Below are 17,224 nucleotides of genomic sequence, written 5' to 3' on the forward strand. Positions count from 1 at the left end.
TTCGTTGTCGTTGCCTCTTTATACTTGATTTTTTCTAACTGTAATAATTTTGCGGACGCGTACAGCGAAATGGTCTTCCAAATGGTCTCTAAAGCCTTTTTCTAACTAATCTCAGAGGAATCGATATCACTCTTCTCGGGACAGGACCTATAGGATCAGTGGATCCTATAACACACTGGATGTAGCAGTTATCTACGTTAGCTAATTTAGAGTACTTTATGTCGGTGATCACACGTCCAAATTAAACTATCTGGAACAATCGGTCACATTGAGCAATCAACCATCCTTCGTTACAAATCTATCTATTGGGAACCTTTTAAACAGAATACTGCGACGTAAACATACTGCGATTTTTCAGCATGAGTAAAATGCTAAAATGAAAGGCTTGGAGTTAGGTTGTTAAGGCTGCTGATTTTTACTTAGAAAATCGCAAATGATACCGCAAATCATCATCCATTAGTAATATTATTTGTCACAATATTCTCGCTGTGTCGAGTTTTAAAGATAAATGGAAACGTAAATTTACGGTTTGAAAGGTGCTCTGTACGGGAAATGTGATGGTGACAGTGCCCATGAAAGAAAACTATGGATTTATAAATCTTTATTAACATTAATTTATATAAATATATTAAATATTAAACTGCAAGGACTTAATGTTCCCGTGTTAAAATTATTAAAAAATTAAGGTTATTCTTTTCATTTAAGGCGTTCATTCATGCATTCAAATCAACAGTTACAAACGACGTTTTTGACGTATCTTCAACATGATCTCCGCTTAGTGCTTAGTGCTTAGTGACGTATCTTCAACATGATCTCCGCATGTCTTCAACATGATTTACGCTTCTCTTATTTCTCGACTCCTCGGTTTCATTATTTTCATCGTTCATTTTTTTGTTCTTAAAACAACAGCAGAACAAAGAGAAAAGTCGTTGATGAATTTTCTTTGATTTAGTTCTTCTAGCTCCAGTCTCGTCTTTCAATTGCTTGTCTTTCTTGTTGGCCTTTTTCTTCTTGTTGCTTTTCTTCGTTGTTTTGCATTTATTTTTCTCGTGTTCGTCTTCGGTCCTGAATGGTAAACTGCTATCAGATGCCGCAATTTTGTCATCTAATAAACCAAAGAAATCAATGAGTCAATAAATAATTCCGGTTAAAAGTTGTCTGAGTGTTTTGGCTGGTTATCAAACAAAACAAGAAAAACTGTCGAAATTTCGGGCCATCGTTTTAAGCACGAGCACTTCTTTCACATTCAACAGGATTCGTGTTTTAGCTAAGGCCGGACTCGATCACCTTTTGACTCGATCACTCGATTCTTAGGTAGAACAGTCGCATGAAATACTGTGATGTTTTGCAGGGCATTTGGTATTTAAATTACCCACCGTTAGCTTTGTGTCCTTGTTTGGAAGATGTATGAGGATCGACGATGTATTCACCATCTTCAATAACTTCATGATTATCCGGTGTGTTTTTGACAACGATGGAGTCTTCACTTTTTTCGTTGATGGGCAGCGATGGTGGAATCGTCGGTGGAAGATAACCAAGATGTTCCGAAGACATCACACCTTCGATGTTCACGTATCCGGAACGAAGCAACTCGCACTCAGGTGGAGACCCGGTCACGCTCGACACCTGAGTGGAGTTTGCCTCAGATTCGGATAAATGAACACCCTTAGTGCTTTGTCTTTCAGAACAACTGGGATGGCGCTGGATGTCAATTCCATCAGAAGAAGATTCCTTCCTTGCCACATCTTTTTCAAGGACGTCTGTCATACATCGTTCATCTTTGAATTGATCTAAGACATCCTCCACTGTTCTTTCCTCGATATGAATCTGGGTTGCAGAAACCATAGCTTCCACGACGACTTCTTCACCAGCTTCTGCTGGTTTGTTGTTCACATCTACAACAGAGACAACTACACAGTGAGCCAGAAAGGGGAAATGACGAGAATCGTTTCCGCATCATGAAAGGATTTCAAAAAGATATTTGCATTTATATAATCAACAGCCGGTTTGTGCTTACCAATATTTGCAGAAACAGAAGTTTCTTCGTGACGTGTTTGGTTTAAAAAGGAGTGAGGATCCCGGACAGTTGTGCTTGATTCGCCATTCGACAACGTCGCAGTAATGTTGTCTGTGTTTGAACCAACAATTGCAGGCTTATCTGCTGTAAAGGACACATCTTAGTGTAACTTGATATCAAATGTGGTTCAGGAACTGACCTAAGGCAGGGACTTAGGATCTTGTTTGTATCATTTACTATATTGGCTGGTTTGCACTTACCGCTTGTCTCAGACACATGGAGAATCCTAGTTTCGTTGGAACAAGTGAGAGGAACTTCGACACGCGCGTTTACTTCACCATTAACCAACATTGCAGGAAAGTTGTCGGTGTTGAAATGAGAAACAATTTCACCTGCTGCAAAAGAAATAAAGTTTAAACAGCTTAAATTCAATATGTTTTGATTTAATATTCACAGTTACCTTGAACACAAGGCAAAAGGTGATTTTGTTGATTAGATTCTAATGTCGGAAGAACATCAGCATTTTCGCTGTCTTGGCCAGTTTTGTCTCCGACCATTGCAAATGAAATCGTCTCTGCATTTGGGTGATTCATTGGTTTTGGCATCTCTTCTCCATAAAACCCAACAGCAGTTTTTCCTTCTTTTTTGCGGCGTTCCTCTTGACCGCAGACAGCAATTGATGTTTCCTTCAGAAGTCCCGTGCCTTCTACGAGCGTGTCCGAACTGTTTTTCTCATTTTCAATATCTTCGCAACCATTTTCGTCCAATTCATCGAAGAGAGTTTGCAGGAACTTATTTACGGAAATGCTCGCATCCTTGTTGCAAGGGAAGTCTTCCTCGACCTCCATAGTAGCTTTCACGTTGCCAAACGGAATTTCACCCGGTAGTGATGACCTTCCGTCAAGATGTTGTTGACCTAAAAGTAAACATGAAGAATCTCGGTCATCGAACCGTCGCGCGCGCAAATTTAGCTAATTAGTTAGTTCGTTGCATAGCAACAAGAAAACTTGTTTTATCTCGCACTTTAAAAAGACGATTAACAAAACACTTGCACACTCTACTGCGAAATAATTTCAAGAAATATTTAAGTGCCAAGTGTACCTTTATTTTGTCTATTCACAAATGAATTCTTCAGTTCTTCTACGCGCGCTCTGGTGTCGGTAACATTGTTCTTGGCAGCGTCGATGATTTCATCAAAGGTGTTTGCTTCGCCATAAATGTTAAATTTTACCAACTCCTGAACTATTTGTTCCTCAGTTTCTTCTTGAAACGCCAGGGCACCTCGGCGCTCAACTTCGGCCATGTTTATTTTATTACTAGCCATCTCAAATAAACCAATTCAAAAAATTTAAATTTGCTCTGAAAACGTAACGAATGAATCGTGCGCAAGTCAAACTCAGTCAATTAATTATGACAACATAATTGTGACATCAACGCGTTTTTATACTTTCGTGCGCTATGGTTTGGAATTATGGGTAATAATTAGCATTTCTCTTATGACATCGATAATTACTCGGGATAAAACGCCGAAAAGGGGATAGAGGGATGAAATGGGATTTTAAAAAACGTTGGAAAGGGAATAGAAACCAAAAATGGGGGGGAAAACTTGATACGAGGATTTTTTCATTTTTTGCCAATATAAAACGTACTTCATTACCTTCCTTTGTACCTAAACGTTTAGACTATTGGAAATGACAATTTTTGCCGGATAGTGTTTGACTTCGGATACAAACAACTGTTTGAGACGGCGCGGTTCATACTTTATGTGAATTTAGGATTCTGTAGTTATATGATCATGAAGTTGTTCAGAACCAAAAAAAAGATGACATTTTTTTAGAATCATGTAAATTTGTAAATCTTTTTAAAATTTGTTTACGCGTCTGCAACACACATGGAAATATAAATCTTTTTATTGTTGGCTCAACCAATAACTACGAGAAGATATATCAGTACTCTTTCTTTATTTGAAAAGAAAAGGCGGAACGTTTGATGTTTCAGATGCTTTTACATACGGGGCATAAACTCGGCTTGGACGAGTAGCATCGTGACGTCAATTTCTATAACGAACATTCAGAACAAGAAACACGAGGGAAGAAAGTCATCATTTCTTTGTTAAATGAAATACATAGTTGTTAATAATACGCTACAGAATGTCGAGAGTAGTTTAAGTTAAGATTAAGAGTGAAAAGATTAAAGAACCGGTTGAAAATAGCTACGCAGTGTTGTTTATAATTAAAGTTTGTGACCATTCGTTGCCGCTGAGCCGCTCAAGACAAAATGGTCGTGTTCTCCGCCAATAAAGCTAGGGGAATGTTTCAAGTGATGTTTAAAGTCAATTATATGTTGAACAGAATGTAAGTTTTTTACTGTTCTTATTCATATAAATATGCAGTTCGTATTCCAAGCATCTGAACGAGAATTTGTATTTGTTGATACATATAACATATTACCACCTGGTCGGACATTATCGGCATGATCATCGCATTGTGATTCCAGTGTATGTAAAATAAAAACGTCTTTCATATTCAAATTTGCGGCGAACGTAGAACTGCATTTGACAATTCCCTTGTGCCCAACATGCGGGTTATTTATGCGCAAAGCGTGTCTACACGGTCCTAAAAAAACTATTGAAATCACGTATTGTTTGAAATTGAATGCGCCAGCACTTTGGAAAAAATTAAAATATCGTAAAGTATTAAAGTAAAAGAAATGAAATTGAAATATACATATTTTTTTTCTTGGGAGTGCAGAAATGAAAACGGTGCGAGTTATCACTATAGGAGAAATGGTGAACCACTAACGGAGAAACAAAGAGTTTTTACTGGGTTACATTATACGAGAACACAAACTACAGGGTGTATAAAAAACACAACCATAATAATTCCCCAGGGCCTACGATCCTTTGTTATTAAAAGCGAACATGTATATATGAATTTGTCCTCCCGCAAGTTGCGGACATTTTAATAATCAGCATTCGCAGGGAAGGTTTCGGGGTGTTTGGTGGGCTCGAAGACGGCGCGCGTTTGCACATCGCTTTATCGCACCAGTTGGAGATCGTCTGAATGTTGTGTTTGGGAATAACGTTTGGGCAGTAATTAGGTCATGATGTCGAATGGCTATACCTCGATCACCGGACCATGACCGCATGCGACGTTTTTGTGGGGTACAAGGTGCCTGATTATTTTGTGAATAATTGCACATGTGAATACTGTAAATAAAATCTAGTATTTTTGAGACTCTTACAAAATCGCCCATGCTATTCACGTCAATATAAAATAAATTAATACCAAATTTTTATCTTTATTTCACAGTAGCTAGAATACATACATTATATTTGAAATATTATTTTGATTCATACAATTAATTATTGCGCATTTGCTTGCCAATTAATCCAATATAGAAGTCAAATTTAAAATTCTTCACGCAGTCTACAAATATTAATAAAAAATAACAAACTATAATAAGGTTATATTTTGCAACGTATTAAATATTCTAGAACGCTGTTTTTCAGAAAGTAACCAATCCAGCTGCCGCGTAAGTGTTGTATAGACGTTCTATACCATGAATATAGGCTGCTGTACGTAAATTCAGTCCCAGATCGTAACTGTCAGCTACGTGTGTAATGCGCTGTAAGAAGATTAAAAGATCATGGGTTACGGTTGACGATTTTGGTGAGATAGTAATGATAACGATGATGGTGATGACGATAATCATGATAATATCGATGACGATAATCATGATAATATCGACGATGATAACAATGATATCGATGATGATAACAATGATATCGATTATGATAAGAATGATATCGATTATGATAAGCGTGATAATCATCACGGTGATTAAAATGTTGATGATGATCACACTAATGATAACGGTGATGATAACGGTGATGATGACGGCGATATAGTGATCACAATAACGATGTTGACGATTATATCGGTGAAGATAAAGATGATTATATTGATAGTGCTACCATAATGACTGCCTGACTCTGCAACTTTGATATAGCCTTCTTACTATCACGATAAAGTTGCATCTCTCAAATTCGAGAGATACGAATGATCTTTTTCTAATGATCTTTTTCTTCCTGATCTTTTTGTATACGTTTTTGAGAATTTTAAAACCCCCTTCGAAAATTCCAATATATTTTCTGGATGCCAAAAAATTAAATCTGTTTTTCGCTCCAAGCTATATATAAACCTTCACATTTGGAGTCGGAAAATCTAAATACCTAAACTCCTTTGCTGGTACCGAAGAAAGAAGTAATTTGATTAATTCAACGTTGTGTATCTTCCTGCATCTACGCTTCGCGTTAATCTTTCTTAACCTTCCTGATGCTTTCTAATCCTGCTCATCAATTTTTTTTTGTCCGAAGAGTAAAATACCTTTAGTTATCGCCAAAATATAAATACTTGTTTGCTTATTTAAAATGTTAGCCCAGCATCGACATACGCTCCAAATATTTTCTCAAGTGAAACGATATATGCCGAAGTACGGATATCCAGACCTAGATTGTATTCATCAGCAACCGACATTATTCGCTGTAGAAAGTAAAATGAGCAATCACAAATGGGTTCATTGATTGATGATATTCAGCAATGGCAGCATAAGAACTGATTTTGGTATATATCTCGTGTTTTTAGCCGGTGAAGCAGGCGTTTAAAGCTGTTATTCCTATGACAGCTTTAGTTCAGAAAATATAATATTTTCACAATCGGCAAATAACATTAAAAAGGGAGTACTTACATTAGCTGATCTTTCCATGGTAAATTCTAGACCCGAGTGCACTATGTCCTTTTCTGAGGCACCCTGAAAACACAACAAAACATAAGTTCCTTACAAGTTTCCTAATGTCGTTCTGTTCCAAGTCACTTTCACAGTCTTTTTGTATGGTCATATTATGCAACTAATGTGTACCCGGCTGCTTCAATGAACGGTTGCATCAAAAGCCAACCCCAAGTCTTCTTAGCAGCGCTATATATAGTAGCCGAATGCAGTCCTATTTGTTACAAAGGGTAAACCACCAGAGATGAGGCCTAGGAGTACTAAATATTCTGGCCAAGGTTTGATGGTAAAGTTTTCTTCACCTTAAACAGTTAATGAAGTAGAAACTTCAAGTGATGCTACAACATACCGCTATTCGTTCAGTGAATGCCCCCGTAGGGCGAATTGGTATATTTTTATCCAAACCTTGTTTCAAACTTTCCTCGACACTTTCTGAAATTACGATGAAAGTTAAAATGGCATTTCTATATAAAATAACTAAGAAACAACTCAATAAGCGACTCACTTAATAAGTGACTATTGCTTTCTTTCTCGTATTTCCAAGTAAGCCGACCGTAGCTAACATGATTTAGGTTCTTCAACCATTCAAAATAGGAAACAGTGACACCTCCAGCGTTCAGATACAGATCCTATATGGAAAAATATAAATATAATAACGAACGATTTTCTAATCCTGGAAAGATGCTTTTTGGATCTTATCACAATATTTCTGGTCTGGACTGAATTTCTAAACCGACACCCGTCAAAAGCGTTAAACTATAGTCGCTGAGAGAATATAATAAATTTGCCATTGCACTTACCGGAATAACTAGAACATTCTTTTCAATTAAGATTTTATCAGCTGCTGGTGTGGTTGGACCGTTCGCGCCTTCAGCGATAACCTAGAATATATTCAATTTTTTTTTACTATGCATGTAGCTAATCACCTGCCAAATATTTATAGGGTTTTCGTGAACCTTGTTCCCACGTTAGACCACATTACCGCCATTTACCAGAATTCCCCCACTCGTGCAGGCTCAACTTGTCATCGGTTGTGTTATGTAAAATTAGGATCACTTGGTCGAAAGAAAAGCTTTGGACTCCTCGTCTGCGAACCGCTGAAAATCTGAGCATGCTGTACTGGGAGTGAAATATCGATGTCTTAAACTATGTGGCACTTTTTTTTATGCTATTGTCTTTCCTACCTATAGCCTCACTTTGGTTTAAAAATGATATATTGCATTAAAGCGGGGCTTACTGGTAAAGGCAACAGTGTAAGGGAAACCGACTTACCTTTGCTTTGATATTGTGAGCATTTTTGGACGTGATTTGTTTCTCTCCTGCTGCCGGGATCAGGATGTCGCAATCAGCTTCGAGTAAATTTGCCGTGGTCATCTAGCAAAGAAAATAAATTTTGTAGCATTAGACTTCCAAGTTGCGTTAAGACTACCACCACACCTCTACAAATTTTTTTTCAGTTCTTGCACTGATTCTGACTGAAAGGCATTGTTGCATGATAAAGCTTAGATCATAGTTTGTGATGAAGAAGTTTCCTTATCAAATTTCAACGCTGATGCTTTAAATTATGCTTGAAGATGCACATTTTTGTGTTCAGTTGATTGATGATCAAAATATTTAGGGCGAGTCGTTGTATAGAGGTGCAAAACAAACTTGAAACTTAAATAAGTTATTGAACAATGACTGCTTTTGACCTTACAATCATGTTTACTTTCATTAACGGGGGACAGATCACTATCAAATTAGCTACTTCACTTAATATCTTACCTCTGCTCCTGGGAAACCAAGAATAGTCCCGTGTTGCTATGAAAAGAGAAAGAGTATAGTTCCTTGAAATCACAGTAATTATTCTCCCGTAAAACGAACGCATGAACCAAAATCAGCAGGGTATCACTTGTTCAACCTACCAGTTTATAATCTTCGAGATTTTTGGGATCGATGCCATTTTGATTGATTATGCTACCATCTCGTTCGATCACCCCAATACACTTCGCACCAAATCTGTGCAGATATCGACATGAATGCAGACCCACATTACCGAAACCCTGGGAAAGATTAAATAGTTGGTTTGTTTCATTTTCTTCTGAATTCTTAACTCGAATTAGAGATTTTGCACTATATTGAATCTATATACAATTTTACCTGCACGACAAAAGTTTTGTCCTTCAAGCCAGGTTTAAGACCGATCATATTGCAGTATTTTTCTAAATAGGACACAACTATCAGAAATGGTGGTCGGAATTTCGTGGTAGTCCAAAACTGGCGAATTGGGTTTTGTCGTATAATAGCGATTATAAAAGATGTTGGTAAATATAGAGCATAAAGCCAAACCTGATTTAAGGAAGTTGTCAATACCATGATAAACTCCCTGAAAGGAAGAGGAGTTCAACAAAAAAATTGAAAAAACATTCAGCCATTTTATTCTGCAGGCGACATGAATAATAACCAATACGGCAAACCGCTAACGACAATTGCGACAAATGGGTAATTTCAAGTTGCATTTAAAGATTTTTAGCACTTTTTGGACTGTGGTTACTTTATGGGCGTTTCCTTTATTGGGCCAAAATGGTCAAACCGATTATATTTTGAATTGAAATAGTATTTCTTTAGGAATATAGCGATGAAATTACATGATATAGGAAGATCTAAATAACGTTATAAATGCAGAGTTCTTGAAACACTCTAAAATACAGTAATCTTATTAAGTAAAAAGGAAAGCGCCCTAGCTACGTTTGAAACAATGCACCAATTTTCTAGACTACAGCAACCTGATATTTGTTTTGAAAATTCGAAAAGAATTTTGCCGTTTGAAGTTAGAGGTGTGCCTTAAACGCCAATCTAAAGGTCTCTAATCAAATTGTTGTATACCCTTCCTGTGGCAGAAATGCGACCATGAATACCACCACGACTTATCGGCTTTCCAGTAACACATGCATACGCATTGATATTGCCATGACCTGAGAAATAAATAATTGAAACTATGTATAATAAACTGCTCTCTGTGGTAGACCAGGTAGCGTATATTCCTTGACTTTCCATTACAGAGTCCGGTTATACGAAAACTATGACCTTGACTTTCCATTACAGAGTCCGGTTATACGAAAACTATGACCTTGACTTTCCATTACAGAGTCCGGTTATACGAAAACTGGATAGCGCTATCTACCGGATAGTGATTTTTAGGTCGCTCTAGAATTGGAAACAGCATTTTTTTTCACTAGAACATTCGCAGTCCCACACTGCGATACATGGTAGCACAAAATATTACGCTATACCATAACCAATATTCTACCATACATAATGTTCTACCACATCTACTGTTCTACCATACCTACTGTTCTACCATACCCACTGTCTTACCACACCCAATGTTCTACTTTACCTACTGTTCTATCATATCTACTGTTCTATAATACATAATGTTCTACCACACCTAATGTCATGTCATACGTATCAACCATCCAAGCCATTTCTTTCTCTCCAGTTCCCATGTCTGGAGCAGGCACGTCCAATCCTGGACCAATGAATCCTTTCTTCGCCAGTTCGACCGTGAACCTTCGAGTTATTCTCTCTAATTCACCATCCTTAAGAAATAGCATTGATAGTGCAAATGCAATATATGTCGGCGTGTCCCTAATATTTGGGCAATCGACTCGCCAGAGTATAATGGGGATAAGTGTGTCATTACTTTTATACAGACTTAGACTTATTGAGGCCTCATTTTAAAGCCGGGATATTTTGATCAGGTCGGATTTACAAATACGTGGAATTCTTAAAAAATTTCTTGACTTTTAAATTAATACCAGTGATAATTCTAACCATGCACTCTCCAAGTATTAAAGCACATATACATGCACTGAATTACCGAATAATGATGTGGATTGATGGCAATGCCTCCTTTAGCACCGCCAAATGGAACATCAACAACCGCACACTTGAAGGTCATCAGTGTTGCTAAGGCCTGGACCTCATCGCTGTTCACATCTGAACTGTAACGAATACCTAATGCAAAATGATACACTAAATATTAGTCTGCCATAATTGACTTGTATCTTACATCCAATGCATAACGTTTGACGACCTATATTGCTTGCTTATTACGGTCTTAGATGTCCAGTTTTATATTGCGGTCTGTGACACAAGCAAGCTTTAGATATAATATATGCCAAAATATAAGCCCCCTGAGTATTGTGGTAAAGTATGCGTTTCCAATCAGCATAATATGCCGCAACAACAAGCGTACGTGCGTCACAGACCGCTATATGAGACTGGACAGAAATATGTCTGGATTATCTAGGCTACGATCTGTTATTTTGCCACTTGCAGACGGAGGTTAATAAACGATAAACCATAATATTACCTCCTTTGCATGGCACTCTGTGATGGCTGTGCTGAGCTCTGTAGGCATTAATAACTTCAACTGAACCATTGTCTCTTCTCACAGGAAAATGGACAGCCAAAACAGCATTGCATGGTTTCACAATATCCAAGATACCTAAGTTGATGATATAGATGAGTAACAAGGTAGGTTTCTAGCATCATGAAGAAGGGTAGTAACATTCTATCGTCATGACACTGTGATGACACCTTTTTCGGTTTTTCGAAAGTGTTCTAAATCTTTTATGGTAATTTCGCCGGGAGTTCTCGGTAGTCGGACCCACCGTTGCGCCAATGAACAGAAAGGAAACGCACACATGCAAACACAAGCCGAATTCACAATCATGCCACTTTGCACGTGCAGTAAAAAAACGAAAAACTTGATACGTACGAAAGACACCAAAACAAACAAGCCTTGGTCTTAGTAGGTGGGATTGATCCCTGATGATAGAGTAAACTACGAGGTAATGATAGATCATGTCAAGAATCAAGTGTAAAAAGCATAAATTAAAGGATATTTTCAATGAGGCCATGCTTATGAGAGAGCTTGATGGTGTTGCATTTACACGACGGAGCCTTTAATTATTGCAGTTACAACGCTAAACTGACTTAATCATTTTTGAAAAAGGGCGTACTTAGCAGCTACACGCCAAGGTCAGGCCCCGACACTCCTGTCCCAACATAACCAAACGTTACTGGTCACTCCTTTGAAAAAGGGTTCCATGGAGGGAGATCGTTTGCACTTTGAATTTGGATGGTTTAAATTTGCAGCCTACTCGAATTCTCAGCCATTATACAAGAAAGGATGCAGAGTTCTGACTGCTAAGTTCAGCCTCGCATATGAACTGCGTACAGTCCTGTTAACGTCGCTTCAGATATCGCATCAGGAAGGCCGTTGATGAAAAGTAAGAAGACATCGGACTTAAAAAGCCTTCTTGAGAAACAACACTTGAGATAACCACCCAGTCTGAAACACCCATTAAGGAAATGACAAGCACTGCAACATAGGTTACTTATTACTATTAGAAAAGGACGTGTTTCTGACACCCCACAGCAGGATCAAATCCTTTTGAACGTGACCAGTGGTCAAGTACTTCCAGTATCATGAACTTGGAACAGAGTTTTGCATAAACACATCAGAAACAGTGTATCATTGGATAATATGCTTGGAATGATAGGCAGAAAGCTAGAATGTTGGTTGGTAATTGTTAGCAGGTTTTTATTTGGGTGAAAGCATAGGCAGCCCAGAAATCTGTTTATACTCAGTCTTCGACTGCATTGTTTACGCGCGCGGTCAGCTTCTACTGTCTGTACCAATTATATATGGTGAAAGCATTAGTTTTCCATTCACAATTCTGGACTGTTGGGAATGGTTAGAAATGAGTGGCAAAAAGTAACAATAAACTAGTAACAAAAAAGTAAAGCTGTGGCCAACTTCTTCACCCAAGATATTTATATCATACTGTATATATTATATCATAGATATTTATGTAGATACTTATATCATATACAACACATCAGGGGGTAGTTTCAAACAGCTTTGTTTTTCTTATGAAACTATGATATGTGGGTTCTTGACTGCAGGTATTGGATGTTGACACAAATTAGAAGTAACATTCATGTAAATAATGCTAGCTTGCAAAGAATGGTAGTCGGAACCCGGACATTAAGGCACACAAACTTTTCTTGTTTCATTTTCTCAGGTTGAATTAATTTATTTTGCCTCGAGTTATTGGCAACATTTCAGCATAGAGTTATGGAACTGTAGACACTGGTTATAGCAGTGTATACAACATACATGACTACCAATTATGTTATCACTTTATACATCACTGCCAACTGGAAAATGAAAAGGTTTGCCAATTTATGAATGAGAGATTAGCCCCCCTGAACATAAGCAAAAAATTATGTTTTCAGGGGGGATGTTACATCATGAAGTTACATCACTGGTTTAATTTCATTAGAAACATTAGTGTTTTTATGTTTTTATTTTAGATTTATTGGTATTTCCTAGTATTTTGTTCATGCCTACTTGAACAAATTATTTGCAATACCATATTTGGCCACATTTGGGGGTGTGTAAAAGGAGGTCAATAGGCAAAGTTATTTGACAAGAGAAACATCAAAGTAAATTGATAATACACGCTATACCGCTACGGGAAAAAGCAAGATTTTGCGGATTTTCAAGGCAAATTTAATAAAACCCTACGTATAATATTTCTAAGTAGGCACCACAATGTCTGTAATATACTAAGCACAAAATCGTAGCACTTTTTTAGCACTTAGAATTCAAAGAAAAATCGCTGGAATTCTGCTTTAATTTGCAGCCACCTGTAGCGTTGAACGCTCTGCTGCTGGCTTTATAAGCAATTGTCTTAACAAAAGCGAGACGATGGCATTGACGTTTTAGAGTATTTCATATATTTGGCGAACACACCAGCAACAACTTGTGTTTTTCTACGAAACGAGTGTTGTTGACAGGAAAAGATTGGAGAAAATTTAACCTTGTAAGCAAAAACCCAGCATGAAAATTTGTTTTGTTTGGAAAAACAGAATATGAGTATTAAGCTTGCTATGATCTAAAAATGCTGTACTTTATATCAATTGTCCAATTTAATTAAACTTATTCCCGTTCAGTAGCAATTGCAAAATTACATAACCGAGTCGTGTCTACACTAAAGTAGATATAAATTTTTAAAATAAGGACAGTAATAAATTCTCCTGCAACAGGTTGAAAACAAAAAACGCAACTTTATGTATATAACAAGAATGTCTATACTCCTTAGAGATTAAACTCCTAAGGTATTGCATTTGTAAGTGATAAAAATCTAAGGTTCAAATAAAGTATTGCAAAAATAACCACAAACAGATTTTAGACACACAAAAAGTATGTCACGTAAATCTACCTTTAACTGCTTGTCGTTTATGTTCTTGAGGAGTCGGTCTCTTCCCGGGGCCTTCAGTTCTAGTCGCCAGCCTTTCTTCAACATAGTAGCGTGCATTTTCAATAAAAAATTCGGTCATTTCATGAAAATTAGGGTCTTCTTGTTCTGCTATGTCACTTGAAATTTTCCTCGACGCTGGAACGCGAAATAATGGCCATCCACGAGAACTGCAAGTCAGATTTGCTGCAGTTCTGGGATTGAGCAATTTTCGAAACATATTGTTAGGTCGTTCAAGTGCTATCTGTTATAAAATCGGTCGGTTTTTTGCTTAAACTTGCTCTACATCCACGTATTAATACAACACCTACAGTAAATTTTGTAAGCTTAATCACCGGAAGTATGTGGGCAAATTAATAAACCGCTTCCGGAAAAAAACGAAACCAAAACGTCACATCCGGTGTGATGACTTCCTGTGATGGACCGATTGTCAAAAAAAGGACGAGAATTACCGCATTGCCTCGCGGTATATAGAAGAGTTCCTCAGAAAACGAAAGTAGCAAGTTTGATGGTAACAGTCCAATCAAGTATAATTTATTAAACATATCCAAATGCTACATTTCTCATAATTTTGCCATCAAATTGCACGTGCTCTGCCCCCAATATATTAACTAAAATTGCTGGCAAAAAGTTGCTGCATTTACAGGAAGTTACGTTACTTTGATACTCATATATACAGTTTTTGATGTCAATCGGGGCACTTTAAAGAGGCATGCTTGAGCTATGGCTATTTACAATTATAGCATTATGATATACATAAGGTCAGTATTCTTTGGATAAATGACAATAGAAAAATTAATCAAGAAAGATCAGGCAGTGCAGGCAATGAACTAGTATTTAGGTCCAAGAAATAGGAATGTTGTAGTGCCTTCTTGCATGAAATTCGCAGACTTGGTTGATAAATAAAGAACTTTTCCAGGAGATCCATGCCACTGCTACATAGAGTTGGTAAAATTTTCTTTAAACTATCCTCTGATCTTGTCCACTTGGGAAATGTTGCTTTGTACTGAGGCAACTTACTGACACCTGGCCAGGTGTCCTCTGTTGGTGTTCCTAAATGCCTTTAAGTGAGAAACAGAAAATAAAGGTATTTAAGAAAATTGTCACAAGACTGATATCAAAAACCATTTACCAGGTTCTATATGGTGAAGACAGTTAACTGAAGGGGTATTCTAGTGCAAAAATATATTCCTGTGTGCTAAACATCACAGTACCAGACCACAGCACCAAAATTAGCTGGTGTTAGAAAAGGACCTACACACCTAAAAATACGGAAAAGTTGATCAATTTCTGAGTCACCCCCAAATAGTGGCCGCTTGGTTACCATCTCTGCAAAAATACAACCAATGCTCCACTGGTCAACAGCAGTTGAGTAGCGAGGGGAGCCAAGAAGAACTTCTGGGGCTCGGTACCATAATGTGACAATCTGAAAAATATAGCTGTTCTTAGAACCAATAGAAATTCATATGGGGAAAGCAATGCTCTTGGCAGATGACTGGACAAATTAAAGATGGACATCCAATTGTTTTTTCCTAAACATTAAAGTAGTAGATTACAGTTTGTGGTTGTTTACCTCGTGAGTGTAAGCTCGGATAGGTAAACCAAATGCCCGAGCTAAGCCAAAATCAGCCAGTTTTATTACACCCTTGTCATCAATAAGCAGATTTTGTGGTTTGAGATCACGGTGAAGGGTCCTTCTTGTGTGGCAGAACAGCATGCCTGTCAGTATTTGGTACAAATAACTCTAAAAAACAAAAAATTAAGGTTAAGATGCAGGGATCTATTTAGTTTAAATAATACCTTGTCTATACATATGAAAACTGGAATTAATATTTTTTTTACTAATCAATTACCTTGACTAGCATTTTATCAAGTAATCCATTTGTAGTGTCAAGATGTTTCTTCAAATCCATTTTAAGGAACTCAAAGACTAAGTACAACTTTTCATCTTGATGGACAACATGTTGCAACCTACACAGACATTTTCACATAATTTTCATATACAGCCATTTAACATAGCTTGCTTAGTATTACCAATTGAACAACTTGTTGAAGTTCTGTTTACATCTTTCACTGATAAAACACAACTGAAATCTATCCAGAAAGCTACATTGTCAACATAGACATTCAAATGATGCCAAACTAGCCTGAATAACTAGTTTGACTTCTTTCATTTGTAACCTAGTTTTAACTTTCAAACTGACTTCTAAAAAGAACAGCTATGACAAAAATGCAATATAATGATCAAGCTTTCCAATGTTAGAAATGGGTGATGTTTGGTTCAATGCTATACTCACCATACAATATTTGGGTGCTGCAATTCTTTAAGCACAGATATCTCTCTTAGAGATGTACTTGGCATGCCTTCTTCTTCACATTCTAACCGAATTTTCTTCAAAGCGACCAATTCTCGTGTTTTTAAATTTCGCGCTTTGTAGACAATACCATATGTACCTAATGAACAACATGGCAATTTAGGAAAACTGATTTTATACACGAAGGCAGGCTAGGCAGCCTGTCTGTTTTGAAACGCAATATCAACACACCTTCGCCAATTTTCTCAATCTTTTCGTAGTCTTTCATTGACGTCATGATAAAATCGGACATGGAAAAAACTTTAGGATACAAACCTAGCAAGATATTCAAGGTAAACTGAATTTAATATTGCAAACACACCGCATTATGAAACCCTATTAATTTGCTATTCACTGGACAGAACGTGCATTTGATTCCCCCACGTACTTTCTCGTTGACTATTTAAGAAGGTGGTCAATTTTGTAAACAGAAAGGCTGAAATGAGCCATCTGAACTTTACTATATGTTGTCGCCATTTGATATTATAATACGGTCATTCAATCATGGCTGCCACGATGGAAAAACCGACGAATTCTTAGACCATGAAAAGCTTATAACTTGACCGGACAAGAATGAAATTATTTACGATTAAAATTACAATTATGAAGATGAATACAAAACGTGTACCTACCTTCCTTACCTAGCAGAAATCTTGCGCTACCACACTAAACAATCTCTTCGTCTCCTTTCACTTGGCCACTTTTTGAAAATGATAAGTTGATAATTTTTCGAATGTCGCGCATTTCGT

At 37.2% G+C, this 17,224-nt stretch overlaps 2 protein-coding genes across 5 annotated transcripts; both read right to left on the bottom strand.

Moving 5' to 3' along the window:
* Nucleotides 1-5,303: 5,303 nt before the first annotated feature.
* LOC114530868 (glutamate dehydrogenase, mitochondrial-like) lies at nt 5,304-14,436 on the bottom strand. Of its 3 annotated transcripts, none has more exons than XM_028552459.1 (16): nt 14,086-14,436; nt 11,163-11,297; nt 10,668-10,804; nt 10,236-10,386; nt 9,671-9,759; nt 9,134-9,170; nt 8,945-9,006; nt 8,710-8,847; nt 8,570-8,605; nt 8,078-8,179; nt 7,606-7,686; nt 7,311-7,434; nt 7,155-7,237; nt 6,767-6,829; nt 6,406-6,561; nt 5,557-5,644 (listed from the first exon to the last, which is right to left on the bottom strand). In XM_028552459.1, exons 1-15 carry the CDS (start codon nt 14,339-14,341, stop codon nt 6,445-6,447), a joined length of 1,611 nt encoding a protein of 536 aa, XP_028408260.1. In that variant the 5' UTR covers nt 14,342-14,436; the 3' UTR covers nt 5,557-5,644; nt 6,406-6,444. The 3 variants fall into 3 exon arrangements, with proteins under 3 accessions (XP_028408259.1, XP_028408260.1, XP_028408262.1); XM_028552461.1 differs by having other exon boundaries at nt 5,561-5,644; nt 6,441-6,561; XM_028552458.1 differs by lacking the exon at nt 6,406-6,561 and having other exon boundaries at nt 5,304-5,644.
* A 168-nt stretch (nt 14,437-14,604) lies between these two features.
* On the bottom strand, nt 14,605-17,187 carry LOC114530869 (cyclin-dependent kinase 1-like). Of its 2 annotated transcripts, none has more exons than XM_028552463.1 (7): nt 17,117-17,187; nt 16,668-16,751; nt 16,419-16,575; nt 15,975-16,092; nt 15,695-15,865; nt 15,384-15,547; nt 14,605-15,182 (listed from the first exon to the last, which is right to left on the bottom strand). In XM_028552463.1, the coding sequence occupies exons 2-7, from the start codon at nt 16,726-16,728 to the stop codon at nt 14,921-14,923; spliced, it is 933 nt and encodes a 310-aa protein (XP_028408264.1). In that variant the 5' UTR covers nt 16,729-16,751; nt 17,117-17,187; the 3' UTR covers nt 14,605-14,920. The 2 variants fall into 2 exon arrangements, with proteins under 2 accessions (XP_028408264.1, XP_028408263.1); XM_028552462.1 differs by having other exon boundaries at nt 17,108-17,186.
* Nucleotides 17,188-17,224: the final 37 nt, after the last annotated feature.

Source organism: Dendronephthya gigantea, unplaced genomic scaffold, assembly GCF_004324835.1.
Source record: "Dendronephthya gigantea isolate DGI-Jeju-01 unplaced genomic scaffold, DenGig_1.0 000067F, whole genome shotgun sequence".
Taxonomy (NCBI): Eukaryota; Metazoa; Cnidaria; class Anthozoa; order Malacalcyonacea; family Nephtheidae; genus Dendronephthya; species Dendronephthya gigantea.